Source organism: Cnephaeus nilssonii (genome assembly GCF_951640355.1).
Source record: "Cnephaeus nilssonii genome assembly, chromosome: 14".
NCBI lineage: Eukaryota > Metazoa > Chordata > Mammalia > Chiroptera > Vespertilionidae > Cnephaeus > Cnephaeus nilssonii.
The window spans coordinates 3,668,235-3,694,771 of record NC_137085.1 but is presented as its reverse complement, the minus strand read 5'-3'; the positions used below and the strand labels follow the sequence as shown (position 1 = coordinate 3,694,771).

Genomic DNA, 26,537 nt, shown 5'->3' with positions numbered 1-26,537 from the left:
GGCCCGGGGAGCGAGTTCCCGGGGCTTTGCTCTAAGTGGCCTACGGGTGGAACATCTCCCCTCAACCAAGGGTGGGGACTCCCCAGCCTGCGTCCCTCCCTGCTCTGCTACCTGCTTAAACCCTGAAGGTCATGTTGTCACAGCCCCTGCTGCTGAAAGCGGCCGCTTCCTCCACTCTGCAGCCAGGAAACTGGCTCAGACACGTCAAGTGCCTCGTCCAAGGTCACACGGTTTGGCCAGATCCAAACCCTAGGGGTGAATGAGGAAGGAGAATTCCTGGAACCAAGCCCCCGGGACATGCTCTGAGCATGTGTGTGTGTGTGTGGGGGGAGGGGACATCACTGGTGACCAGGTGTGCTGTTCGCCCAGGGCAGTCCCCGTCGATGCCTGTGACGCCAGGTGCCTGTGACGCCAGCGTCATTGTTGGGAGTACCACCTCTCATTCTCCGAAATGACCCGATTTGGACAGGAAACCCCAGGGTCACCCTGTCACTCCTGCGTTCCTGCACGGTCTCCACCCCGAGCGCCACCCTTCCCGGAGCTCGAGGCTCGGGGACCGTCCACGTGGACTTGTGCCGCAGACTTCCACTTCCTGGCTCTGCTCTTCTGTGGAACGGGAGTGTGAGTCCCATTTCAGAGAGTTCTTAGAATGAGTGACGTACATAGATCCGGCATCGAGCCTCTGCACAGTGAGTGCTCAAGAAAGTCGGTTGTATTAACAAAACACAAACTCATTCTAATTAAAAAAAACACACACATATTTTTATTGATTTCAGATAAGAAGGGAGAGGGAGAGATAGAGACATCAGTGATGAGACGGAATCATCCGTCAGCTGCCTCCTGCACACCCCACACTGGGGATGGAGCCAGCAACCCGGTCCTGTGCCTCACCGGGGAGTTGAGCCAGGACCTCCTGGTCCATGAGTCGATGCTCAACCACTGAGCCACACCAGCCGGGCTTGTTCTAATTGATTTAGTGTCGCTGACGTCCCAACGGCACTTGGTCATTATGCATCTCCCCTCACCCCCGACACAACTAAACGGTTTTATAGTTTTCTTTCAAGAGTTAAAAGTGAGGGCTGGGGTGCACACCTCCCTTCTCAAAGTGCGTACTGGCAGGGGGCGCAGGGGGCGGTAGTAACGGAACGGCCCGGTGGGTGGCGCACGCCCTCCCCGCCGCCGCTCCCGCATCGGCTCCCAGCAGCTCCTCCAAGTGTGCGGACTGAGACCGCCCCCGTTTACTTGACGGGGCACCCGCGGCCGGAGCGGGAACGGGACTCGCGAGGGTCCCGGGAAGAGCGGGGAGGGCGGTGCCCACGGGCGGCCCCGCGCGCGCACGTTCCGCGCCCTCCAGCGGAGGGGCGGGCGGCGGGCCGGGCGTCCCGCATAATAGCCGCTTTGATGCCGGCGGCCGGGCGGCGGGCGGGGAGGGAGGCGGGCCGGAGGGGAGGCCGGGAGAGGTGTGTCCGGCCGCCCGCGCCTTCCCTCCGCCCCTCGGTGCCGCCGCCACACGCCGCGGGAGCTCGAACCGGGCGCCAGTCCCTCCTGCTCGTCCCTCGCCGCGGCCGCGAAGCCCCGAGCCGGCGGGAGCCCCGCGTTCGCCATGTCGGTCGCGCCCAGCAACAGGTTTCAAGGTAGGCGCCGCTCCCCCGCGCCCCTCCCCGCCCGGCGCGCCGTCCCGGGGCTCCCGGCCGCGCACGTTGTGCCCCCGCCCGCCCGCCCGCCCGCCACCTGTGCGCCCCGGCGGGCCGCGGGCTGCCGCGCGCGGGAAGTGGGCCCGGGCCCCCCGCTTCCCGGCCGCTCTTTGTCTCCTGCAGGGGGGAAGGCGTTCGGCATGCTCAAAGCCCGGCAGGAGCGGCGGCTGGCCGAGATCAACCGGGTAAGTGCGAGCCGCCGCCTCCGCTTCCCCGCCCCGCCGCGAGGGCAGCTTGCGGGGCGCCGGAGCCGCGCGCCGCTGGTCCCCCAAAGCTTCCAGCGCCCCGCGGGGCCCACCTCCATCTGCGAGGCTGCGCCCTCCTTCCTCTTCCCCCCGTGCCGGGCTCCCCCCAATTTCCTCCCTCCTCCCCGCCCCTGTGCCTCCAGGTAGGTCCCCCCTCACCCCCTCCACTCCGCTCTGGACCTGGCGTCTCGGGTTGCAAGTTGTTACTCTTAGACTGGGAGGCAGGGCCGGGCTGGGAGCCACGATACCAGGCACCCCCCACCCCCCGCCCACCCAAGCCCACCTGGGACCCGCCGCAGGAATGTCTGCTTACAGGGCCCAGAGAGGCTCAGAGAGGCTAGGCGGCTGCCGGTAGCTCCCCGGGCTCCAGACTGGCAGGCCAGTGCCCTCTCCACCATAGAAAATGCTCGTCTCCTACCTGCCTCACGCCCACCCTCGCGACTCTTTCCCATCCCACGTGTAGGGAAGGCTCCCCTAGAGCCTCCATGCCTTCCTGGCCGGCCCTGGTGGGTTTCTATAAAGAAGGCCATCCCGCGCTGCCAGGCACACGGTGGGAGCCCCAGGGACGTCTGTGTAGTGAGCGGTAGATTCTGGAAGATAAGGAAAAGTGTCAGAGCCTGCCGGGATTGGTCAGAGCAGAGGCCGCAGCCAGCTCTGGGTCCCCACCGAGGAGGGGGCCTGGGGTCAGCAAGGGGAGCCTGCAGTGGGCTTGGTCCAGCACCCGCCCGAGGGGAGACCTCCGAGGATGGTGCTAGAATGATTCCCTGGGGAAGGCGTCTCCCAAGTTCCCTCCTAACTGGCTGTGGAGGCATCCCCGCTGCTGGCTTCCTGGGGGGGGAGGGGAAGGGGGGGGGCCTGAGCACCCAGGGTCCCAGCCCAGCTCTGAGTCCCAAAGTGGGAAGCTGGTGGGGTCAGCGGGGTCCTGGGGGAGGCTGTGGGGCGGGGTCAGGCACTGCATGGTTGCAGTGTTTCAGTGGGGTGTGGGGGGGCTTGCAGTCTGGACTCCCTCTTTGGTTTTCTTGGATCGTCTAGAACTAGGCAGCCTGTCTGATTTCATCCCCCTGGCTATAGGAATTTCGGGGAGGACTCTGGGGACCCCAGGGCCCCTCACTGCCATCCCTACCCTGCCTGTTGCTGTCATCGCGAGCACAGCCAGAAGGGAGCCTGGATGTCTGGCTGGGATCTCAGGGGTCTAGGCTGTGGGCGCCCTCCCAGGTCAGTCTGCAGCCCGCAGGTCTTGGCTGCGCCTGCCCTCTGGACAGGCGCCTGGAACCCTGACCTCATACAGCCCCCTGGGCCGGGCGGGTTCCAAGCTGGCCGAGTCCACCCACAGCCGGCAGGACCTTGAGCCAGAGACAGCTGGGGATGGGGAGAGGTGACTGCAGTTGGACAAGCCGGAGGAGCTGGGAGTGTGGGACTTCCGTGCCAGCCCCGCCCGCGGAGGGGGCAGGCTGTGGGGAGGCTACAGGGTTGTTTTGGGAGGGCGACTGGGTTGGCTCGGGAAGGGGGGCTGGACTGGGCAGCGCTGGACTGGAGAGGGTGAGCAGGGAGCTGTGTCTATCCCGCCTGGGATCCCGATGCCCAGAAAGGGCAAGCATAAGGCCAACGCCACACAGAAGCCAGAGGCACAGCATGCGGTCTAGCACCCTTTGGCTGCCCAGATGCTACTCTGAAGCCACTGTGTGAGCCAGGCCGCTGGGCGCGGGCTCTGGGCCCCTGGAGGAAGGAGGCTCCAAGACCAAACCCGAAACTTGAGCTGCTTCCCACCGCAGAGGGTGGAGGTGGCCCCGCCAAGGCTTAGAGCCGTGAGGGGAGGGGAGGGGAGGGGAAGGGTGTTGTTGGCTCTCTGACCTTGAACCAGGCATCTGAGATAATGGTAGTCAGGGTTGTTGTGATTTTTCAGCGATGTAATCTATGTAAGGCACATAAGGAGAGCTGGCTGCTGTCACGATTGTTATCGTTGGTTTGTTTAGGGCTTAAAGGCGCAGGGAGTGGAAACCAAGGCTGAGATCTGCCCCGGCCCCTGCTGGCCGCGCAGCCTTGGTCTGGACCTTGGTCTGGAAGAGCCTTGGTCTTCCCTGCCTGAAATGGGAGCCGTGGTCCCTGCCCTGCTCCGGGTCCCAACAAGCAGTGGGGGTGAGCGGATGAAGCTCTGCAGACTCGGAGGGAGTCACTCTGAGGGTCTGGGTCCGTTTCACCCATGGCCATGGCCATAGTGGGGGCTCCCTGGAGTGGACAGGTTCTAGAGGGAACCATGTGGGCAGCCACTGGCCTTCCTTTGGGGTTCAGCTTCACTGCCCCCCTGGAATGGGGGCGCTGGACTGAGCCGCTGCCCAGCAACATCGAGGAAGTCGGAAGCTGTGAAGGACAGGGCTTCGTGCCCACTGCGTGAGCTCGGGCACCTCTGTGGCTGCTGCTGGGGCAGAGCCTAGCGGGCTGGCAGCTCTGGGGGCGTCTAGGATCAACATCCCAGTTCCTCTGGGGGCTTTTCCCCCCACTCCTCAGGGTGGGCCGGCTTCCGGAGGGCGGCAGGGCAGCTGGGTCTTAGCTGTTATCAGGGATTCAGGAGTGGAAATAGACTTGGGTGGGCCCGGACGTCCTGGCCGAGCTGGATGGAAATGTACTCTTTGGGTTTCACTGTAGCTTTTGCTATCGTTTTCTGAGCACTTGGCGTGTGCCAGGCGTGCTTGGGGCATCATCTCGTGGATGGCTTACCCTGACCCTGTGAGTATGGATTCCCATGTCATGGAAAACAAGGCTCGGAGGAGGTTGAGGCAGTTGCCTGGGTTTAAACAGCCGCACTTGCACCCAGCCTGCTCTCAGTCTCCAAGCTGGATTGGGTGTCCTCTGTGGACGCCTGCCCCCACCTCTGTGCGGTGTGTGTGTGTGTGTGTGTGTGTGTGTGTGTGTGTGCGTGTGTGTGCATTCTCTGCACTATGGAGCAGGCAGGCCAGGCGCACACCTCCTTCTCCCCCCACATAGCTGACATTCTCCGAGCCCTGATGGCATGGCAGGTGACCCCAGGCCAGCAGGCCCAACCTTATATGGCAACAGAACACATTCTCTGAGCTTTGCACAGGGACAGAGAGCAGTGGTGGGGCTCGTGGGTGCCCTTATCCTTGGGACCTTGGAGGGGCGGGGGCGGGGGGCGGGCGGGGGGAGCCTGCAGGCCATGGGGGTAGGGAGGCTGCAGCTTGAGCCGGCCAGAGGCCAGCATCTTTAACCAAACAGGAGGTGGGCCTGGCGCTGACCTGCATCATCTCACTGACTCCTGTCAAAGGAACGTTGGGTTACAAACACGCGCCATGAGAACGTGTAAACATCGCCACGGGACACGGCTTAACCGGGCCGCCCATTTTAGAGATGAGGAAACAGAGGCTGTCAGGTGAAGTCACCTGCCCGAGGCCCTCCAGCCAGGAAGTGAGAGTCGGGAGTCTGACTTCAGACGCCGCCCGTGGCCTGGCCCGGCCCGTCCACCAGGTGGCCGTGGCCTCGCTGTGACAGGCCTCTCTGGCTTACCTGGATAAAGATCTCTGGCTCCTGTCCCGCCCTCCCAGCCCTCCCGGGTCGAATGAAGGGCACTCGGCGTTCCCTGTAGCATTTACGTGCCTCGTGGCTATTTCAGGACCCACGTGCCATCTGTGCTGGGAAGAGCTGGGCACGACAGGCTGTGTATCTCTGCCCAGAGGGGTATCGGTCCCCAGCTCCTCCCGAGCAGCGGGGCACCTCTGAGACCTGACCCAGGCACTACGCAGGTGTGTCTTTTCCTGTGTCCTGGCAGTGCCACTGTGTCCCTGCCCAGGGGAGTGTGCCCAGCTGGCATCACTGGGCACCCGTCTCTCTTGCTCTTCCTTAATATATTATAAAGGAGGTGCTGATAAGCGGCCACGTGAGCCTCCGAGGATTCAGTGTCCGCACAGGTCCAGCCAGTCACGACCTCGGCGTGGCCATGTCACAGGAAACGGGAGATGGAATTTCTGCAGGGTCTGCGGTATTGGTGTAGCCGGTGGGGTGTTTTTCTTCAGCCGCCCCATCTGTTGGCGAGGACACAGCGTCCGGATGAGGCCCCGGAGCCGCTGTGGGGAATGTGAGCCCGCTGTCCTTGCGGGTGCATGTTACAGGCTCCGTCTACGTGCCAGGCACCAGGCTGGGCATTTGTGGCCTGGTGCTGGCCCTTTAAGAACCTGAGCGCTGCGTCAGAGGCCTGACAGCCTGGTGTGGTACCACCTGGCCTGGGGGTTTGCGCCCAGGGTTTCAGCCACCAGCCCCTTGGATGGCCTCCAAGATGGTGATAGCCGCCCGTCCCAAAATTCTGCTACAGCTCATACATAAAGAGGGGCCTGGAGGGCCAGGAGCAAGCATCCGGGAGCAGGTGCTAGAGGTACCGGCCCAGAAAGAGAGTGCGGTCTGGGGGAGTCAGGCAGGTGGCAGGGTCCGGGCTGCCAGCCTCTGCTGGTGTTGGGAGCAGCCCCTCCCCGGCAGGAGCGCTGGGATGGGACTCCTGTGGGCGAGGGCGGGGAGAGTCTGATGTGTCAGGGGTTAGGGAGGACCAAGGCGAGCAGCAGCGGCAGGTGTGGCTGCGGGCACTATCCCCCGGCCTGAGATGGGCGCGCTCTGCCCCGTGGGGATGGACTGTCACTGCTGGGTCAGCCAGGCGTCCAGAGTAGAGCTTGCCCTTGCGGAGGGATGGCCGTCCCAGGACTCACCGGCGGGACGTGGTGGCACAGCGTGGGACAGGGAGTTGTGGCCGGGTCACCTGTCTGCCCTTCCCCTGCTCACAGTTCTCTCTCTGGGCCATTGGTCGGCAAACTCATTAGTCAGCAGAGCCAAATATCAACAGTACAACGATTGAAATTTCTTTTGAGAGCCAAATTTTTTAGACTTAAACTTCTTCTAACGCCACTTCTTCAAAATAGACTCGCCCAGGCCGTGGTATTTTGTGGAAGAGCCACACTCAAGGGGCCAAAGAGCCGCAGTTTGCCGACCACGGCTCTGGGTGATCCAAACGCAGAATGATAATTGCTATCCCTTAGGAAGGGTCTGTGTAGTTAGCTCACTTCATTCAACCCAATGAGGAGATGCTGTTATTGTGATCCCATTTCACAGATGAGGAAACCGAGGCCCAGAGTGGTAAAGCAAGTTGCCCAGGGCTACAGAGCTCGTAAGTGCTGGGTCTGGGATTTGAACCCCGGCACCCGGATTCAACTTCCCTCCCCGCCCCGTTGCCCCCCACATCCTGCACTCGGAGTTTATGTGAGGCTTCCGACCACGTGGCTTTAGGCGAGACCCTTCCCGTCTGAGGCCTCAGTTTCCCCAGATACTGAACAAAGAGGACCAGCTGGCTGCTCCACGTTCTGTGGCCGGGCGGATGTTTTCGTAGCTCTGTCACCATCCGGGGCCTTGCCTGTGGACACCCCGGCTTGGGGAGTGACTGCTCAGCTCACGGCTTCCTGTTTCCCACCCCAGGCTCCTGCCCGCTTGCTTTTCCTGGCTCTTTGCCAGGGACTGCCCAGGCCACCAGGCCCCTGAGCCTGCCCCTCTGCATAGCAACGGTCACTCTCGGAGCCCCTCACACCTGGAGCCTGACAGCAGTTCCTGCAGCTGGAAAAGCGTGTCACTGGGGACAGTGGGCTGGAGTGGGAGAGGGGGTGGGGGTAGCGTAAACCCCCCCCCCATCCCCTGGAGGGTTCCGGGTGGGCCCTGGCTCTGGAATAACCTCCTTCTGCAGCTGCCCGGGAGGAAATAGCTCCTGGTGTTGACTGTCTTTGCTCAGAAACCTGTGGTCAGGCCGCCTTCTCCGTGGTCAGGGCAGGGAGGGAGCTGGGTGGTGAAGGGAGATAGCCCTTGGACTGTTGACATGTCGTCATCTGGAGCAGGTTGAGCCACCTCCCTGGCCTCAGTTGTCCCATCTGTCAAGTGGGGCGGCCCCGGGAGGGGAAAGGGACAAGGTGAGCAGCCTCCGTCGGGGAAGGAGGCGTGCTTCCGGTCTTTTTGCTGGGCCACGTGGTCTGGGTGATGAGCCGGGCTGTCAGCGGAGCGTGCAGATAGAAATGAAAGTTCGAGGATGGCAGGCACCAGCTCACTCTGGTTCAGCGCTTACAGGCGCCAGGCGCTGAGGTGAGGGATTTCCTTACATACTGTCATCCTCAGAACAAGCCCGTGAGATGTTTGCATCCTCCCTACAGAGGGGGAAACTGAGGCACGGGCCAGCGAGGACTTTCCACACAGCTGCTAAGTGCTTCACCAGGCGTTCTGGCTCCAGCGTGCCCTCTTTGGGTTCCGGCTTTTGCTTTTCTTCCGAAGGGGGCTGACCTCTCTGTCTGTCTCCTCTGCCTGGGGACCCAGAGTCGGGGCAGCCAGGGGGCCTGGAGTCTGCACAGATAGGATGCCTGCCCCCTGGGCATGGCTGGGCCCGGAGGATGGGCAGGGATGTGGGGGGCCGGCCACCTGAAGGGGAGGAAGCCGTGGGCTGGGCATAAGCAGGAACTGAGACTCCGAAGCTTGGAGGTGGGGTGGGAGCTGGCAGCCCAGCCGGTGGCTCCTGCTCCTGCCGCCCGCCTTCCCCGGCCCCTGCCAAAGGCGAGTCCACACAGCTGCTCAAGCCCAGGGCCAGCGAGGGCTGCCTACCCACCCACCAGTGGGTCAGTTGCTTTTCCCACCCCTGGTCACTCTGTGGCTCAAGCATTTGTCACTTTTGGCTCTAAGAAAAAAATGTGATTCTAATATCTGAGTCACCCGTCCCCCGCTATGCCCTCCCCCCACCCCATCTCTGTCACACATGTGCATGCACTTTTGCAAAGCTGCCTTACCGTTTCGGGGGGTGGGGGAGTGGAAAAAGTCATTCTGGCTAAATGGCAGGCTTCTCCATTCATTCAACAGATGTGTATTAAGGGCCTACTACGTGCTGGGTGCTAAGTACCTGGGAGGCGTAAGACAATAAATAGGTGCTTCTAGAGCTTGTGGCTGCAGGCCGGCCTCCTCCCATCATCCTCCCGACACCCACTTCCTCGGGGCACTCACCTTCCCAGCCCTGCAGGCAGAGCCCACGCGCCTCCTCTGTGGGCTGTAAGCCCAGCTCGGCCACTTGCTGGCTGTGCTGCTTTGAGCTCGTTACTTACCCTCTCTGAGTCTCGATTCGGTCACTCGTCCTGCAGGTATTTATTGAGCACCTACTATGCGGAACCTACCTTCTCACAGCGGGAGACGGACGATGGACAATACCTTTAATAAGCAATTACATGTGTTAGGAGGGGATTCGTCCCATGGGATAGAGGGAGATGGCCCGGAAGTGGAGGCGGCTGGAAGTGGAGGCAGGGGCTGCAGTGGGGTGGACGGGGTCGGCCTCATTCAGAAGGTGACAGTTGAGCAAAGGCTTGAAGGAGGCGAGGGAGAGAGCCATGTAGAAATGTGGAGTTGCCCGGCAAGTGTGGCTCAATGGTTGATTCCTGGTCAGGGCACATGCCCAGGTTGTGGGCTTGATCCCCAGTAGGGGGCATGCAGGAGGCAGCCAATCAATGATTCTCTCTCATCAGTGATGTTTTTTTCTCTCTCTCCCTCTCCCTTCCTCTCTGAAATAATAAAAATATATTAAGAGAAAAAAAAGAGCCCTGACCGGTTTGGCTCAGTGGATAGAGCGTCGGCCTGCGGACTGAAAGGTCCCGGGTTCGATTCCGGTCAAGGGCATGTACCTTGGTTGCGGGCACATCCCCGGTGGGGGGTGTGCAGGAGGCAGCTGATCGATGTTTCTCTCTCATCGATGTTTCTAACTCTCTCTCCCTCTCCCTTCCTCTCTGTAAAAAAAAAAAAAGAAAAAGAAAAAGAAAAAAAAACGTGGAGATGAGAGGTGCAGGCAGGGGGCCCAGTAGCGAAGTCCCAGTGGGAGCTAGCCGGCCAGGTCGAGGTTTTCAAGGGCAGTGGTTTTCACACGCCGCGGTGCGCACCGCACTCTTGTCCTTGCTCTCGCTCGCTGCCTGGTTGTTCCATGTTCATCACTGTGATTTGCCTCCAACACCCGAGCCCATGCCCTACGCCTTGAGCCCCGTCTGCCTGGATTGCGAGAGGTGGTCAGGACACATGCCTAACGGCTCCGGCTGGGGCAGGATTTCTGGCCGACCAGGACATGGGAGCTGGGAGAGCCCCAGGTGCCGGGTCTTGCTGGTGCCTCCAACCGCCCGAAGGTGTCCCTGTTCCTTACCCCAAAGGCTGGGAGCCACTCCCATTCGTCCCTCTGCGGGACAGGTTTGGGGTCTGTGACCCCGGGAGGTGCCTGGTTTGCTCGGGGTCACAGACAAGAGATCATTGTCCTACTTTGGGTCCCGGTGGAAAGAGCTCTGAGAGGCAGCCAAGGGGAAGGGAAGTCCTGGCCCGGCCAGCGGGGGAGGGCAGCCGGAGAAGGTTCCAGCTCCAGCTGAGTGGAGGCGGGGTTAGGCGAGGCCCGGGCCGCCCTCCACCAGGCGGCTGGGGGCACAGGTCCTGGCAGCTGGTAGGCCCAGGTGCCAACCCAACCTGCATTTCCTCAGCTGCTCGGACTTCAGACATACCGTACTTTCCAGTGTATAAGATGACTTTTTAACCCAGGAAAATCTCAAAAGTCGGGGGTCTTATACGCCAGAAAATACAGTATTTGGGTTTTAAGCAATCTGATATACGTTGTCAGAGATTTTTCTAACCTACCGTATTTTCCGGCGTATAAGACCCCCAACTTTTGAGAAGATTTTCCTGGGTTAAAAAGTCGTCTTATACGCTGGAAAGTACGGTATTCTTCGAGCTCTGTGGTCCTGTTCTGTCCTGTAAAACCGGTGTAATAGGGACCTAATGGCTCACACGGCGAGCGAGCGAGTTGTATTGGCAGGTGGGTTTCTCCTTCTCTGTGGGGGGGGGGGGGCGGGTTTCACATGCAGACACTTGGGCCCTGGAACGGGCAGGTTCTGCCTCAAACTAAGTCACCCCCGTTGCTTAGTGAGCATTGACGGATGAGCTTGGTTATCCCCGACGAGGGACAGGTGCCTGAAGAGGTGGGTGCACTTGTGCCACTTACAGTGGGTGAGGAGGGGGCTGAGATCCGAACCCGGCGTGCTTTCTCATCCCTTAGGCTTTCTGTCATTCTCTTGTTCCACTTTAAGCCTCTAGGGCAGTGGTTCTCAACCTTCCTAATGCCGCAACCCTTTAATACAGTTCCTCATGTTGTGGTGACCCCCAACCATAAAATTATTTTCGTTGCTACTTCGTAACTGTAATTTTGCTACTGTTAATGAATCGTAATGTAAAGATCTGTGTCGCGACCCACAGGTTGAGAACCGCTAGCAGGGTCGCCTAAGACCATCGGAAAACACAGATATTTACATTACGATTCATAACAGTAGCAAAATTACAGTTACGCAGTAGCAACGAAAATAACTTTATGGTTGGGGGTCACCACAGCATGAGGAACTGTATTAAAGGGTCGCGGCATCAGGAAGGTTGAGAACCACTGCTCTAGGGGGTTTACAGGACAGGCTGGGGAGGTAGTGAGTTCCCTGTCCGAGGAGATGTGTAAGTACAGGCACATCGGAGTGGGAAGTGGCAGCAGGAATTTAGAAACAGACTGAGTGATTGACCGGTGCCATGGGCTCCCCCTTCGAACACTCCCTGTCATCTTAGGATAAGGGCTCTGTCTTATTTGCCTTGGTCTCACCTGCTCCCTTGCTGCCTGGCACACAGCAGTGTACACTGTGGTCCCTCCAAAACTGGTGAATGAACGAGTGAGTGAGTGAATGAATGAGGAGTGATGCCCATGTCCAATCGGCTCAGTGATGAGGAAAGTGCAGTCCAGAGAAGAGAGGGCATTTGCGGAGTCCGGTGCGGGGGTGGGTACACCCTCTGCTTCCCCGCCTGCACACCGGTTCTAGGGCGGCTTGAAGATGAGCAACGACGCCCTGTGCTGGCGGAGCAGGGGCTTACGATTGGGTAGCTTTTGTTTTAAAGCCAGATGGATGCCTGCCATCTGCCCATCTTTGAGGGTCGAGGTCAAGGATATAGACTTCGAATGAGATGGAGCCGAAGTGAAGCTCCGGCTGTGTGAGCCTCACTTTTCTCATCTGCAAAATGGGAAACTGTTGGGCCCACTGGCGGGTCCAGAGAGAGCATGCGGGTAACTGCTTCACTCTGGGGGCTCTTGTTGGTGGCCCTGACCCTCCCTGTCCGGTTCTGAGAGGACTCATTGGAATCTCTCCCAGCACCGGAGGGGAAGGAGGGCCTGTTTGACAGGTGCGGGCACGGAGGAGAGGGGGAAGTGACCTCCCAAGCAACGCAGTCACTCTCTGGCTGGAGCAGAGACGGAGAACGCGGCGGCCGCTCTGTATGGAGCACTCGCTGTGTGCCAGGAGTCATGCATGCACTCCCCTCGGATCCTCATACAAACTCCGAAGTAGCTGTGATGACAGTACCCGCTCGGAGAGAAAGCGCTGGAAAACCGAGAGGAATTAGTGTGCTAGGGTCACATACCTAAGAAGTTCATGCTGGAACCAGGCGGCTTGTCTTTGGGCTCCTTGCTCCCGGGACCCCGGAGCGGGGTGCCCTGGGGGAGGCAGGTCCCTGTACCGGTCATTCCGTTTGATTGAAGGTGTTTCATCTTCTGGAGCGGACCCTCCAGGCCCCGCCCCAGCTTCTGAGCCCACGGGCTGGACTCGCACCGCATGTCTGACCTGGCGGGAGAGGAGGCCGGGGCACTGGGCCTCCTGCAGGCGAGTCCTGCCTGCTGCCCCCTGGCTCAGCTCTGTCCTCTCGCCTCTCTAGGAGTTTCTCTGTGACCAGAAATACAGCGATGAAGAGGACCTGCCAGAAAAGCTCTCAGCCTTCAAAGGTGAGCAGGGCTGGCTGCCCCACCCCCCAGGCCCCCACACGTAGGATTCCTTACCCCCAAAGGGCCAGGCTGTACCCGTTTCATCCAGAATGCCCCTATTCCTGGTGGGCTGCAGAACACGGTGCCCAGTGAGAGGGGGCAGGCCCCTCCACGGCCTCCAAGCCCCCTGGGCCCCTTCACCCCTCTCCTGTAGGCCTCAGTCTGCCCCTGCCCCTCTCCCCACAGCTGGCCCGCAGGCTCAGGTTGGCTCCTGCCACCGCTGCCCAGGCCCTGCTCGCTCCGGGGCCCCAGCACACAATCAGGTCTTTGTAGTAGCCCTGGCCTCTCCCCCTCCAGCTCTCCCCTCCAGCGGGGAGCGTCGGGAGCCCCTGTGGAGAATGGACGTTTGTGTCTGCGCAGTGGGCCAGGGGGCAGAGTTTCTGCCCATTGAATCCCAGCAGCACGGGATGAAAAGAAAACAGGCCTGGGAGCCCGCGCGCACGCGGGGAGGGGGCGCATAAAGGTCCCTCTGTTCCGCCTGCGCTTGGTTCCCGGCCAGCGGCTCAGAAAGGAGAGGAGCCCTGCACAGAGGAGCGGGCGGACCCACCTTTCCTGCGGGGCGTGCACGCGGGGCGCCCTGGAGGACCACGCGAGCATCCTCGAGGCCGCATCCCCCCAAAGCCGGGGCCTGCGGGCTGCCTCCCTGCTCCCAGGCAGAGAACTGCCCAGTGTCCTCAGATTCCTACCCCGTGGTTGTCCGGGGCAGGACCATGGCTGAGCACGTGCAGTTGACCTGGGGGTTGTGGGCGCCCTGAACCAACCCCGGCAGCCAGGAGGGAGGGGTGCCATCTTTAACTTACAGAGAAAGTCGCCCGGAGAGGCGGGGTCATGTGCCTGGCTCACACAGCTCGCCCTGGGCAGAGCTGGGGCTTGAACCTACATGGATCTCACTCCAAACCCCTGCTCTTAACCATTACACGATGGTGCTTTTTACACTAAAAACATAAAAGAACTAGAACCAAGATAGCCCCGCCCCTGCCCTGTCACCCTCCCCTGCCAGTCATCCACAGGAGAGCCTGGCGAGGGAGAAGCAGCCCTCCCTCCCTCTAGTCACCCATGGGTCACTCTTCAAAGGTGGCCCTGGGAAAAGGGACAGGTCTCTGCGTAGTAGGTGCTTTGTGTGGGGGGGTTGGGGGGAGGGTGGTGCCCAGTTAGAAAGGCTGGGAGCCCTGAGGCCTGAGGAGGAGCCCTGTGACCCCCTGGGAGGGACATTCCAGGCCGAGGGTGGCCAGCCCAGTGGGAGCAGGTGGGGACGGGCCAGGCCCAGCAGGCCAGTGGGTGGAGCGGAGGGGACGGAGGGCGAGGCAGCTGAGAGGCGGGAGCACAGATGCTGCTGAAGGGCCCTGGGGGGACCTGGCTCTTTCGCTGGCTGCTCCGTGCAGAGGCGACCGGAGGGCCCTGCTCTCCTGGGCGGGGTGCCTGCCCGCGGCCACAGGGCTTGTGTGCACACACCGCCCCTGACAGAAGATGCCAAGGTGCTCACGTCACTCTCTCTTGCTACTGGGGTTCCCTGGACCCCTGCTTCAGGACGTTTGGTTCAGTCTGTAGGTGAGCTTGGTGGGGAGGGCAGGCCACGGGCATTCCTCCGGGAAGAGCGTTGGCTTCTCGGTGTTGCCCACGACCGAAAGGTTCCGGACCACAGGGGCTCCTTACCGGCGGTGCCCACACCTGGCTGCCCGTGAGAACCTCCGAGGCACCAGGCAAGCGCGCAGTTCCCGCTCCCACCCCGCCCTTCCCCGCCCCCATCAGCCTCTCCAGGGCCAGAATCTAGTGTAGTCACTGTAGCCCATTGAACGCAGCCAGCCGTCAGTGGTGGGACCTGGAAGGAAACAGCTGTCCCGCGTGGGAGAGGGTCAGAGTGACCCCTGCACGCCTTTCCCCCTGGCACCCATCGCAGAGGAGTGCAGGCAGGACGAGCTCAGCTAAGATGATGGGGCTCGTGCTGAGACCCCCACGTGGATGAGGAGTTAGGTGTGGGCTCCCCAAGGACCTGGCCAGTTCCCTCAGGGGAGTCGGGGGGGACCCGCAGGGGCCACCCTTTTCGAAGCTAATGCCAGTCTTTGCTGTGATTTCCAGAGAAGTACATGGAGTTTGACCTGAACAATGAAGGCGAGATTGGTGAGTGAGGCCTGAGTGTTGGGACCAGGGTGCTTGGTGGGTGGACGGAGTGAAGGTCCAGGGCCGCACAGACGCGCCTGGTGGGTGAGGTGTCAGGAGCCAAGCGCACACACGGAAGCCTTCCCGGTGGGCTGGGCAGCTGAGCCGGGGCGGAGCCCGACTGCCTTTACCCTGATCCAGCGCCCCAAGCTTCTCCTCCCACCGTTTCCCTCCCCGATCCCTCGCTGCCCACCCCTCGGCCTCCCACCCCAGGGGACCCAGCACAGAGAGTGCCACCCCCGCCGGGGCTGGAGGTGCTCAAGCTTTCGACGCCCGACCTAGGGGGCTGGCGTTTCCTGGGCCCCCAAGCCTCTCCTCCCATCTGTTCACTGTCCTGCAGTTGACAAAGTGCCTCATGTCACTGGGTCCCTCCTCCAACAGACCCTCATCCGGTCCCACCATCCAGGTGCTGCGGGTGACAAACACCCGTCCCCTGGCACTTACATTCAAGACCATATCTTGACCTTCACCAGTAGCAAGGCTGGTTAAACATCCCCATTTCACAGCTGAGGAAACTGAGGCTCAGAGAGATGAAAGGACTTGCACCGGGCACGTGGTTGGTAGGCGGCAGGCCCAGGTCCCCATCCCTCCTCTGGCTCACCCTGAACTCCAGTGTTGCCGCGTTTCTACTCCTCTGTCTTCCCTCTTTCGAATATTTTTCTTTTTCTTCTTCTTAAGAAAAAAAATTATCAATACATTTTCATCAGAAAAAAATTCTGGAAAGCCCAGCAAAGCACAAAGACAAATAGGCGTCACCCACAGCCCAGCGCCCAGAAATAACTGCTCTGCGCGGCTGATGTCCTTCCACTCTGTTCTACTCACAAATGCTGTCTTACAGCGTTTTTAGAACCTCCTTTATTTTAAAAAGTAACATATTGTGAGTATTTTGACATATGATTTACTTTTCTTTTGAAATATAATCAGTGGCTGCATAATATTCCATTGTGGGGATGGACCATAATTCATTCGGCCAACGCCCTAGGGCAGTGGTCGGCAAACTGCGGCTCGCGAGCCACATGCGGCTCTTTGGCCCCTTGAGTGTGGCTCTTCCACAAAATACCATGGCCTGGGCGAGTCTATTTTGAAGAAGTGGCGTTAGAAGTTTAAGTCTAAAAAATTTGGCTCTCAAAAGAAATTTCAGTCGTTGTCCTGTTGATATTTGGCTCTGTTGGCTCATGAATTTGCCAACCACTGCCCTACGGCCATTGATAATCCTGCGAAGACCATCTTTGTACGTGAATCTTTGTCCACGTTATTTCTTAAATCTCAGGAATGAGACACCCGGGTCAAAGGTTTTTGAAGCACCCTGCCAAACGGCCTTCCAGAAAGTTCTTGCCAGCTTCGAGCCTGGCCAGCAGCTGTGGGAGCCCTTTCACTCCTTCCTGCGGAGGCTGCCCAGCTTTCTTTGAAATGCCCTGGACATCCTGGCACCGAGGGGTCTGGCACGGGTTCTGCCTGCCCTGCCTCCTGTGTAAGCTGGCTACACGGCCGGCCCTAAACCTGCCTGCCGCACCCCTCTCGCGCCATCCTCTGCTGACCATTGTTCACGGAACAATCCCAAGGAAATTGCCTCAGATCTTGGGAGCCGGGTGGTCAGCGGCAGGACTCCTCGGGGCGTAGTGATTTTCGGTGCCTCCCTTGTTTTTCTGGAATTTTGGTCTTTTGTTGGCTTTCCTGCTCTGCAGGGTATTTTTGGACCCTCTCCCTTCTGGCCAAAGTGGTGCCCTAGGACTGCAGGGTGGGCGTGGCAGATGGGAGAAGCTGCCCCTGACCCCCCGGGAGATGGTGTCCATGCTTGGCCTGACCCCACCTCACTGGGCAGCGGCCTCCTGGCTCCCTGGGCAGCGGGCCCAGGGCTCCCCCTAACCACGGGGAGCAGCTGCGATCACAGTGAAGAATAGCTGCTCCATCTCTGTGCGCCTGCCTCCTGCAGGTGCTTCTCGCGCATCGTCCCCCCCCCCCCCCAATGGTCCCATCAACGTGTTTTTAAAAAAATATATTTTTATTGATTTCAGAGAGGAAGGGAGAGGGAGAGAGAGGTAGAAACATCAATGGCGAGAGAGAATCATTGGTTGGCTGCCTCCTGCACACCCCCCACTGGGGATCAGGCCCACAACCCGGGCATGCGCCCTGACTGAGAATCGAACTGTGACCTCCTGGTTCAGAGGTTGATGCTCAACCCCTGAGCCACACTGGCCGGCCCCACTGACCCATTTGACCACCGATGGGAGCAAGGGTTCAGAGAGGTTAAGGAGTTTCCCCCGGGTCCCACAGCCAGAAAACGCAGAGCTGGATTCCAACCCAAGGCCAAGTACACTAAAAGCGCAGGTCCCTAACCTCTAGTCTGCCTTGCCTCCGAAGGATACGGGGAGGGAGTGATAGGTCCCTAGAGGAGCAAGGCCAGGGACTGCAGTCTCCAGGGAGGGGCCGTCCGGCCAGCGTCCCCACTCGCCCCGCCGTCTCCTCCACTTCACGGGCCTGCTTTTCCTCCCGCAGACCTGATGGCTTTAAAGAGGATGATGGAGAAGCTTGGGGTCCCCAAGACCCACCTGGAGATAAGGAAGATGATCTCGGAGGTGACAGGTGGGGTCGGCACCACCATCTCCTACCGAGACTTTGTGAACATGATGCTGGGCAAACGGTCGGCCGTCCTCAAGCTGTGAGTACCTCCCGCCTCTCCTGGGGCCTCTGAAGGCCCAGTCACTGTGTGTGGAGAGGCCCCTGGCTCGTGTGGCCGCTGGGCAAGGCTTTTCGTTTCTCTGACCCTGCCTTCCTCATCTGTCGAATGTCACGCTAGCATGTACCTTGCAGGGGACAGTAGCCTGTAGCAGAGGCCTGGTAGAATCGTCACTCAGTAAGTGACAGCTGTGATGACAGTGGCAATGATGATGACCAAGCTACTGGCAAAACTTCCTGAACCTCAGTTTTCTCGTTTGTAAAGTGGCTCTATCACCCAGAGGGTGGTGTGAGCATGATGGAGTTCCACGCCGCTCTAGAGGGCGGTAGGTTGGCATGCTCTTCATCTGTAAGATAGAGATGTAATAAACATCTTTCACGAAGCGTTGTCCTGAGGATTCATGAGAAAACACACTGAGAGGCTAGCCCGGTACCTGGCTGATGGCACCGAGACCTGTGGTGGCTAAAATCACACTCCATACGCCGGGTCTTCCCCACGGAAGCTGCAGAGAAATTCCCTGCAGAGTCTCGAGGTGTTTGAGCTGAAAAGGACCTCTCTTGGCTTTCTTCAAATGAGATGAAGTCTTTTTTCAAATGTCAAATATACTGTCTCATTTTACAGAAGGGGAAGTTGAGGGTCCAGGAGGCCGAGTAACCGGCTCATGAGCCCACAGTCAGAGCTTTGCGTGTGGGTGGGACGGGGTAGGAGGTGTGGTGGGAAAAGCACCAGGTCAGATGGCCCTGGAGGGGGCAGGGGGCAGCGATCAGTGACGATGCTAGTAAAAGGACATCGAAGGTTTAGTGCACATTTATTGTGTCAGGCACTTGACACTTTAGACTTATCATTTGTTAATTCAGCGAATATTTATTGAGCACCAACTATATGCAAGGAATTAGTCTAGGTGCTGGGGACACACGAGTTGCTGGCCTCCTCATGGAGCTTACGTTCTAATGGCAGGAGACAAATCAAAACACCAGGTTGTCATGGTGTAGTCCAAAAATCATAAAGTGGGAAGAGGAACAGAGGCGATGCGACGGCGGAGGGGGGGAGGATCTCACTGAGAAGGCGACATCTGACCAGAGCCCTGAGTGAGGAAGGTGGGAAGCGAAGAGCCATGTGAAGATCTGGGGGAAAGCAAGCTTTCCTGGCAGAGGACATTGTGCGTGCAAAGGCCCTGCGGCAGAATGTGCTCTTATTGTTGAGGAACAGCACAGAGGCCAGGGTGTCTGGGCCATTAGTAAGGACACTGAGTGAAGGGTAGTCTGCAGAGGTGGGCAGGAGCCAGGGACTATGGGGCCTTGTAGGCCCGTCAGATGAAGCATTTCGTCCTAACGTGGAGGGGTGCCACTGGAGTGCTCTCAGCTAGGGGCTGACTTTCAAAGGCCCCCTCGGGCTGCGGCAGGGGTGAGGCAGCGGGAGGCCTGTGCGGTGAGAGATGCAGATGCGGCTTGGAGAGGCTGCAGGGCAGTGGGCAGCAGCTGCTGGCATGGAGAGTGATTCTGGAGGTAGAGCCGGAAGCATGCTTGCTTGCCCAGATGTGGGGTGTAGAGGAAAACAGGGAGTCCGAGGAGTCTGGGGTCTGAGTAACTGAGTGAGTGACTGTGCTGTTCGCTTGGCAGGAAGAGCAGGTGGGGAAGGTGGGAATCAAGAACTCAGGTTTGATGTGTTCAGGGAAGTGCCCTTCAGACAGCCAAGGGGAGAGGCGGAGGAGGGGGCTGGCGGTGCAGATCTGGAGCGCAAAGACCAGCTGTTTGTGGACGGTCGCCCTTTGGATGGGATTTAAAGCCAGGGGGACGGGAAGAGCCCAACTGGGGAATGAGTGATGCCTGGACCAGCTCCAGGATGTAAGCACTTGGGCACCCTCCCTTCCCGGTGGAAACACTGAGCACCAGCGGGTCGAGTGCCTCGCTGGAGTCACCAGCTGGGCAGTAGTAGGTTGGGACTCAAGTCCAGCTGTTTCCACCACCACCACCCCGAGACTCCACCATGAATCCCTACCTCAACTCGCCAGACTTTCCTCTCAGAGCAGTGAGGTTTTTGAAGATCAGAAGGGCTTTTGAGCAAAGCTGTGGCCCAGCCTAGCTCCGCCTCCTCCAGGCAGCCTGGTGAGGGGAAGGTGCGTGGCCTAGGAGTCAGAGATCCTGAGTCTTGTCCTGCTTGGACTCGCCTGTGTGGCTCTGAGGAGTCACACTGCCACTTTGCCCTCAGTTTTCTCCCGTGTGAAATGGGACTGGGAGCCCCGCCCACGTGGCTGCCGTCCCCGGCTCTGAGAAGACCCCCTGGAAGATGGCTGAAGGGCGCTCTGCTGAGGACCCGCCGAGGGAAGGCTGGAGGAGCTGTCCCTGGATGGAGGGTCCTAATCCTGTTGTTTTCTTTTTTCTCCGTCTCCAAACCAGAGTCATGATGTTTGAAGGAAAAGCCAAAGAGAGCAGCCCCCAGCCGGGTGGCCCCCCTCCAGAGAGAGACATTGCCAGCCTGCCCTGAGGACCCCGCCGGGACCTGCCCCTGCCTTCCCTGCCCGTTCCTCCCTCCTTATCTCACTGCCCTCTGGACTCATGTTTTGTCTCACTTGTTTGTTTTTTTTGGTCGTTGGGCATGTTTATTTGTTTTTTCCATCTGCAGAATCAGTGATCTCTTTGTAAAGCGCAAATTATCTGCCTTAAAGGGGATCTGGGGCCCCTCCCTCTCTTCTTCCACCCTTCTCCCCACCCCCCACGCATGCAGAAGGGCTGACATCAAACCAAAAAAAACGGGAGAGGGCGAGGCCAAGGCAGGGAGGCTGGAAGCCTGTGATTCTCCCACCCCCCCCCCCGCCCCGGCCCCCCCCCCGCCCCCCGCTTGGAGCCATTCTTCCCAGAGGCCTCCGCACTTAGCCCCGGCTTGCTGGCCTGGCCCTGGTGAAGATCTCGGTCCAACTTCAGGAGACCTTGGAGTAGGAACAAGGCTGCAGGGCCTCGCTAGGGAGTCCTCAGACACTCTGAGGTTCCAGTGGTCCAGGATGTGGCCACTCACTCTCCTACCACCCACGTGACGCCCCCCTCAGGCCATGCTTCTTCTCATCCTCAGTGAGCTGGCAGAAGGAGGAAGGAAGCAATCTGAGCCCTTCAAGAAGGTTCCGGAAGAAATCCTCCAGCCTTGCCCCTCTGGCCACACTTTACAGGCAGCTCAGAAGGAGTCCTGTCCCTTGCTGGGCAGCAAAGGGCTTTGGAGAGAGAAGGGAGGCCAGGGGCCTTGGGGAGGGGGCGGTCATCTCAGTCTAGTGCTACCTTTTAGGGAGGGTGCTGAGGGCGACAGGCTAGGAGAGTGCAGAATAAAATGCCTGTGGCGAACAGAGCACAGCTTGGCTAAGCCAACCAAGATCGGAGACACAGGAGGTTGCCTTTCTGATCCGTCTGCTTGACAATGGCTGTGCTTCCCCACTCGCCTCCCACCTTACACACTGTACTCAGTTGTGCAACAGGTACTTACCGACCGCCTATTATAAGCTTTAAGTCTCCCCACCTTGTGCTGCCACGGGCTGTGTCCACTTCTCTGTAACTCCTCTCACCCTTTCCAGATCGCCCCAAACCTGAGCTTGGGCATTGGATCGGGCTCTCCTGTGTCCTCTATTATGGACTCACACGGCTTTGCAGCCCCCGATCCACCCTGTAGGTTAGCTGAACCAGTCCTCTCGTGTCACAGGTGAGGAAACTGTGGTGGCCCACAGGGGTTAAGTGCCTTGCCCGAGGTCAGGGGTTCATCAGGAGACGGAAGAGTCTGGCCTGGAGCCTAGGTGTTCAGATGCCTTGCCCATGCTTCTGGGCTGCCCCCGATGAAAACAAGGGCAGGGGCAGGCTCATAGGTCGGCACCGGGGAAGACCCGGGGCCAGGATTCCCCTTCCCAGTGCCTCTGAGTCAGCACCAGGGTTTGGGTAAGGGCCAGGCCCGCCTCCGTGATTCCGCACTCGCTAGAGCTTTTCCCCTAAGCCGCTTCTCAGAACTCACGCAGGTGTCACACTCGGCCCCATGTTGGCTGAGCAGGAAATCAGCCTTGGCCCCACCTGTGTTCTGGAGTCCCTTACTCTGCCCTCTCAGGACTTAGATGCACTCATCCATTGAATATATTTATTAAGCATCTGCTATGGGCCAAGAGCTAAGAACCCAGCAGTGAAATAGACTCATATTTAGGGTCTAATGGGGAAGTCAGAAGACCCAGACAGGGAAAAGTGAGATGAATGTTAGGAAAAAGGGGGCTCTGGGGTGACTGCACTGCAATCCTGGGGGAGCCAAGCTGGGCCCAAGACTAGGCAAGCGTCTTGGAGAAGCCTTTGCCCCACCTGGAGTGGAAAGGTGCTGCTGGAGCTGGAGCCAGCGTGGGTTCCTGTGGCTCCTCGGTGACCCATAATCCGGGCCCGAGGAGCTGCCCTTAGAGCAGCAGGAGGGAGTGGAGCGGGCAGGGAATGGGAAAAGGCTAGGCCAGGTTCATCGGCTGGTCTCAACCAGTTCAGCAGCAAGATTATCTGGCCATGGCTGGCTGAGCTTCAGGCTAAGGAGCTGCTCAAATGCCCAGGCCTAGTTGAAGTTTAAACCCAGCAAAAACAGTTCTCCCTGTAAATGTAAAATCTCACCCACCCCCTTCCCCGTCTTGGCTCTCTCCCCCCCCCAAGGTCATTAGATAAGCAACTGCCTATTCCCACCTTCTACCTCTCCTCTCTGGGACAGGATACCTTTGAGCAAGGTAGAGCTTTCCTTGACTACCCACCATAGTGTACCTGATCCTCACTCAGAGGAGGGCAGAGCCAACCAGGCTTATTTCAATAGGCCCCCCAGTTTACAAGACCACAGGAAAGGCTCCTCAAGGGAGGAGAGCCAGGGATGTGTCCGCAGCTCTGGGAAGGGCAGGCAGGAGCTCTCTCCTGGAGGGACGGGCTCAAGAATGGCCCCTGGAAAGGGGGGTCTGCATGTATTTCAGGTTGTGGCTATTGGCTCCTGCACTCTGCTCTGACCAAGGGCTCAGCTTCTTAGATCTCCAGCTGTCTTCTCTCTGAAAGACCAAATCTAACGAATGGAACCAGAAACTTGGGGGGGACTGCCAAGTGTGGCTTTGTCCCCGCGACTCAAAAGGAAGGAGTGTGTCCGGCAAGATCAGGTGGATGCAATGTGTGTGCGGCGTGCATGGGAGCGTGTGTGGTGCCGGGTATCATCTCAACATACTGGAAATAAAACAGACAAACTTACCAATGTCTTGATTGGTGTGTTCTGGGGACGGGTTCCAGGGCTCAACACATGCTGAAGAGCTAGCTAATACAGTAACTGAATGAGCGTGTCTTGTGTACCAGGCTCTGCTAAACACGGAACTTTCTTTCCTAACAACCTAAGGAGACCGGTTCTCTTTGTCATCCTTCTCTTATAAATGAGAACTGGCGTGGAGCAGACCCGCAATTTGCTGAAAACCGAACAATTTGTCCCCTCCCTACCCCCCCCCCCCCCCCATGCTCCAAGTTAGGAACGTCTGTCCTACAGCATTTTTCACATAAATCCACTACAGAATTGTCTCCCGAATAGTCAATTAGCATATCCACAGGAATTGAATTCTAATCCCGCCTCCGCCGCTTTCTGACCCTGGGGCCCTGGGTGACTAACTTGTGTGCTTCCAGTAACCTCATCAATTCAATGGAGGACTGATGGGTGACTAGGGTGTCTTGAAGATTATATAACACACCTAAGGTGTTTTTGCGGCTTCCAGGCTTTTGCTTCGTAAATGATAACCTTGAAAGGAGCAAACAAAACTCATGTTTGGTGCTCTTTAACCTCCTGAGTCTCCCGTGGTGAGGCCCTGGCCCATCCGCTTTATAAACGTCTTTTCTTTCACACACATCCCCCTCCAAAGCCCCTCTCAAGAGCGGCCCTGTCAATATTTGTCAAGTTCCTAACTTCCTCGAATCGGGAACCATGAATAACCACCCACAACCAAGTGTTCCTGAGGGGGTTTCCACGGAATCCTGAGCGTCGAAAGTTCAGGCGTGCGGCGTCCAAAGATAGAAACCAACACCGCCCGCTCTGGCTGTGAAAGCGGGGGCGGCACCTGGACGCTCCCGGGCGCAGGCGCGAGGGCCCCAGGGCTCCGCCCCCTGCTGCTCGAGCCAGCCAATGGGAGGGGGCGGCCGGGAGAGCGCGAGAGTTCAGACAGTCCCTCAGTCTCCCCGGACGGAAACGCGTGACGCTATCAAAGCGCGCCGGAAGTGCGGAGGCCGCTGCGCGCCGCTAGCCTGGAGCGCAGGAAGTTGGCATCGGAGCGGCCTGGGCTGTGCGGGCAAGGCCGCGCGGGGCAGCGGCGGCTGCTTCGACCACCTGAGGACGGCGCGATGGGAGACGAGATGGATGCTATGATCCCTGAGCGGGAGATGAAGGTCAGACACTGGCCACGGCCTCCCTCCCTTCCTTAGTTCCGGCGTTGCCTTGGAGGCCGGCTGAACGGCGAAGCGCGGGTGCCGGCTGCCCCGCCTCCTGCTTGAATATTTGCCGCGTTCAGAGTTTTCACCTGCAGGTCTTGGGGCACGACGATGGTCCTGCTAGTGCCGTTTCCTCTTCCCTGCTTGGTCTCGTGCGAGCCACCTGAGTTACTCTCGCTACTTACATGTGGTGGTCCGAGTAGTGATAATAAGCTGTTTATTGAGCGTTTACTGTGTGCTACGCACTGAGTTAATCATACAGCCACCGTACGCAATAGTTGTTAACATAGAGGAGCAAATCAAAGTTTGGGAAGTAACTTTCCCAAAGGCACATTTGACAAGGAGGCTGAAATCTAGGTGGTGGTTGTACTTTTTTTTTGACACCCTCTCCTGTTCGCTCTCACTGTACTATTTCTGTAAGGTGGTCCAGGCTTGCCTAACGCAGAGCCAGGGTTCATCGCCGGTCCTACAAAAAAACTCGATTTAATTGGAATAGAAGGACTATTTTGGTACTGGAAACGTGCCCAAGTCAGAAAACTACAGAGAGCGGCAGGTGATCCCAGTGATGGCTATCAACACCTGAGAGGGAGGAAGTTTCAGGAAGATTTTAGGCGTTAGAAACCCGAAGTACAAAAATGAATGCTGAGAAAAGCTGTCTTTGGCTCTTAACACGTTTGGAATGTAAGCAAAAGGGAATTCGCATTCTTTTCACCAAAACCTCAACTTAAAGATAAGTTTAGAATGGAAGGAAAAGAAACCCTTTTGCTAGTATAATACAACTTAACATAGTGACTGGTAAATTTATGGAGCTCTTTTTTGCCAAGAAATCAATAAAAAAATATTTTTAAAAAAGAAGTGGTGCACACTGAAAATTGTCTTTGAATGCACATAGGTAAATTCGCCAAAGACTAGGTGAGTCAGGCATTGACAGGAGATTGGGGAAGGCTCCCAGGCCCTGAGGTGCTAAGGAGCATGAAAATGGAAGGAAGTGAAAACTTGACCTAGGTGGGGGCCAGAGGTGGCGCCCTTGTGTCAGGGAAGCAGTGTTGTGAGGTAAGGCTCCATAGTGGATGGGTCAAGCCATGCCTGGCCTCATAGCCTGTGTTAAAGGTGTTGGACTTGTGAGTGTAGGTCTTGAGCATGTAGGTCTTTACCATACATGTCCTTTTTTTTTTTTTGGTGGAATTTGGTTTAGCATTTGATCCAGGTAAGTCAGTTTTTGGGATTTGGTTATCTTTCTGTGGTCATTATTTCCATACTAGAGGCCCGGTGCACGAAATTCGTGCACAGGGGCACAGGGGTGTGTGTCCCTCAGCCCAGCCTACACCCTCTCCAATCTGGGACATCCCTTTCACAATCCAGGACTGCTGGCTCCCAACTGCTCACCTGCCTGCCTTCCTGATTGCCCCTAACCGCTTCTGCCTGCCAGTCTGACCACCCCCTAACCACACCCTGCCAGCCTGATTGATGCCTAACTGCTCCCCTGCCAGCCTGTTTGCCCCTAACTGCCCTCCCCTGCAGGCCTGGTCACCCCTAACTGCCCTCCCCTGCAGGCCTGCCCCCCCCCCCCAACTGCTCTCCCCTGCAGGCCTGGGTCCCCCCCAACTGCCCTTCCCTGCAGGCCCGGTCGCCCCCAACTTCCCTCCTCTGCCGGCCTGTCACCCCCATCTCCCCTCCTCTGCCGGCCTGTCACCCCTAACTGCCCTCCTCTGCAGGCTTGATCGCCCTCAACTGCCCTCCCTTGCAGGCCTGGTCCCTCCCAACTGCCCTCCCCTGCTGGCCATCTTGTGGCGGCCATCATGTGTCCACATGGGGGGCAGCCATCTTTGACCACATGGGGGCAGCCATCTTGTGTGTTGGAGTGATGGTCAATTTGCATGTTACTCTTTTATTAGATAGGATTATTAGATAGGATATGTTTGTTGGGTACTGTACTGGATATTCGAGCTTACAGTGTAGGTAGGTGATGCTTTCAATATTTAACAATTTATTAAGCACTACTGTGGGTCATGAGTCAATACCTACTACAAAATAGGACAAGATTATAAATAATAATAGATAATGACACCAGCTTGTGTGGAAGTTAAGACGATAAATAAACTAGAAATTCAGAAAACGAAAAGTTTAGTGTGAGCTGGATTAGTCAAGGAAGGCTTTGTGAAAGAATTTTTAAAAATTTATTTCACTGGCACTGTCCAGGTGGCTCAGTTGGTTAGAGCGTCATCCATACACCAAAGGTTGCGGGTTTGATCACCAGTCAGGGCACATACGTGAGGCAACTAATCAGTGTTTCTCTCTTTCCCTTTCTCTCTCTAAAATCAACAAAAAATAATAATAAATTTTATTTCATTGAATAAATATTAATAAACACTGCCAAGTACCACAATATGTACAGGAAGCTTGAAAATGACTAAGCCACACAGTCCTTGGCCTCGGGGTAATATGTATTTTTGT

The 26,537-nt window shown here is 58.1% G+C and overlaps 2 protein-coding genes across 5 annotated transcripts in view; both read left to right on the top strand.

The window, feature by feature from the left end:
• Positions 1-1,237: 1,237 nt before the first annotated feature.
• AIF1L (allograft inflammatory factor 1 like) lies at positions 1,238-20,267 on the top strand. Its single transcript, XM_079790339.1, has 6 exons — positions 1,238-1,634; positions 1,818-1,879; positions 12,713-12,779; positions 14,895-14,936; positions 17,472-17,634; positions 20,049-20,267. Exons 1-6 carry the CDS (start codon positions 1,604-1,606, stop codon positions 20,134-20,136), a joined length of 453 nt encoding a protein of 150 aa, XP_079646465.1. The 5' UTR covers positions 1,238-1,603; the 3' UTR covers positions 20,137-20,267.
• A 143-nt stretch (positions 20,268-20,410) lies between these two features.
• NUP214 (nucleoporin 214) overlaps positions 20,411-26,537 on the top strand; it is an 89,950-nt gene continuing 83,823 nt past the window's right edge. For 3 of the 4 annotated variants that reach the window (XM_079790337.1, XM_079790336.1, XM_079790335.1), the window contains exon 1: positions 20,411-24,041. In XM_079790337.1, coding sequence (XP_079646463.1) covers positions 23,997-24,041 — 45 coding nt within the window. In that variant the 5' untranslated portion in view covers positions 20,411-23,996. Of the gene's footprint in view, positions 24,042-24,190; positions 24,765-26,537 lie in introns of those variants that run through there. The other variant, XM_079790338.1, reaches the window with a different exon arrangement.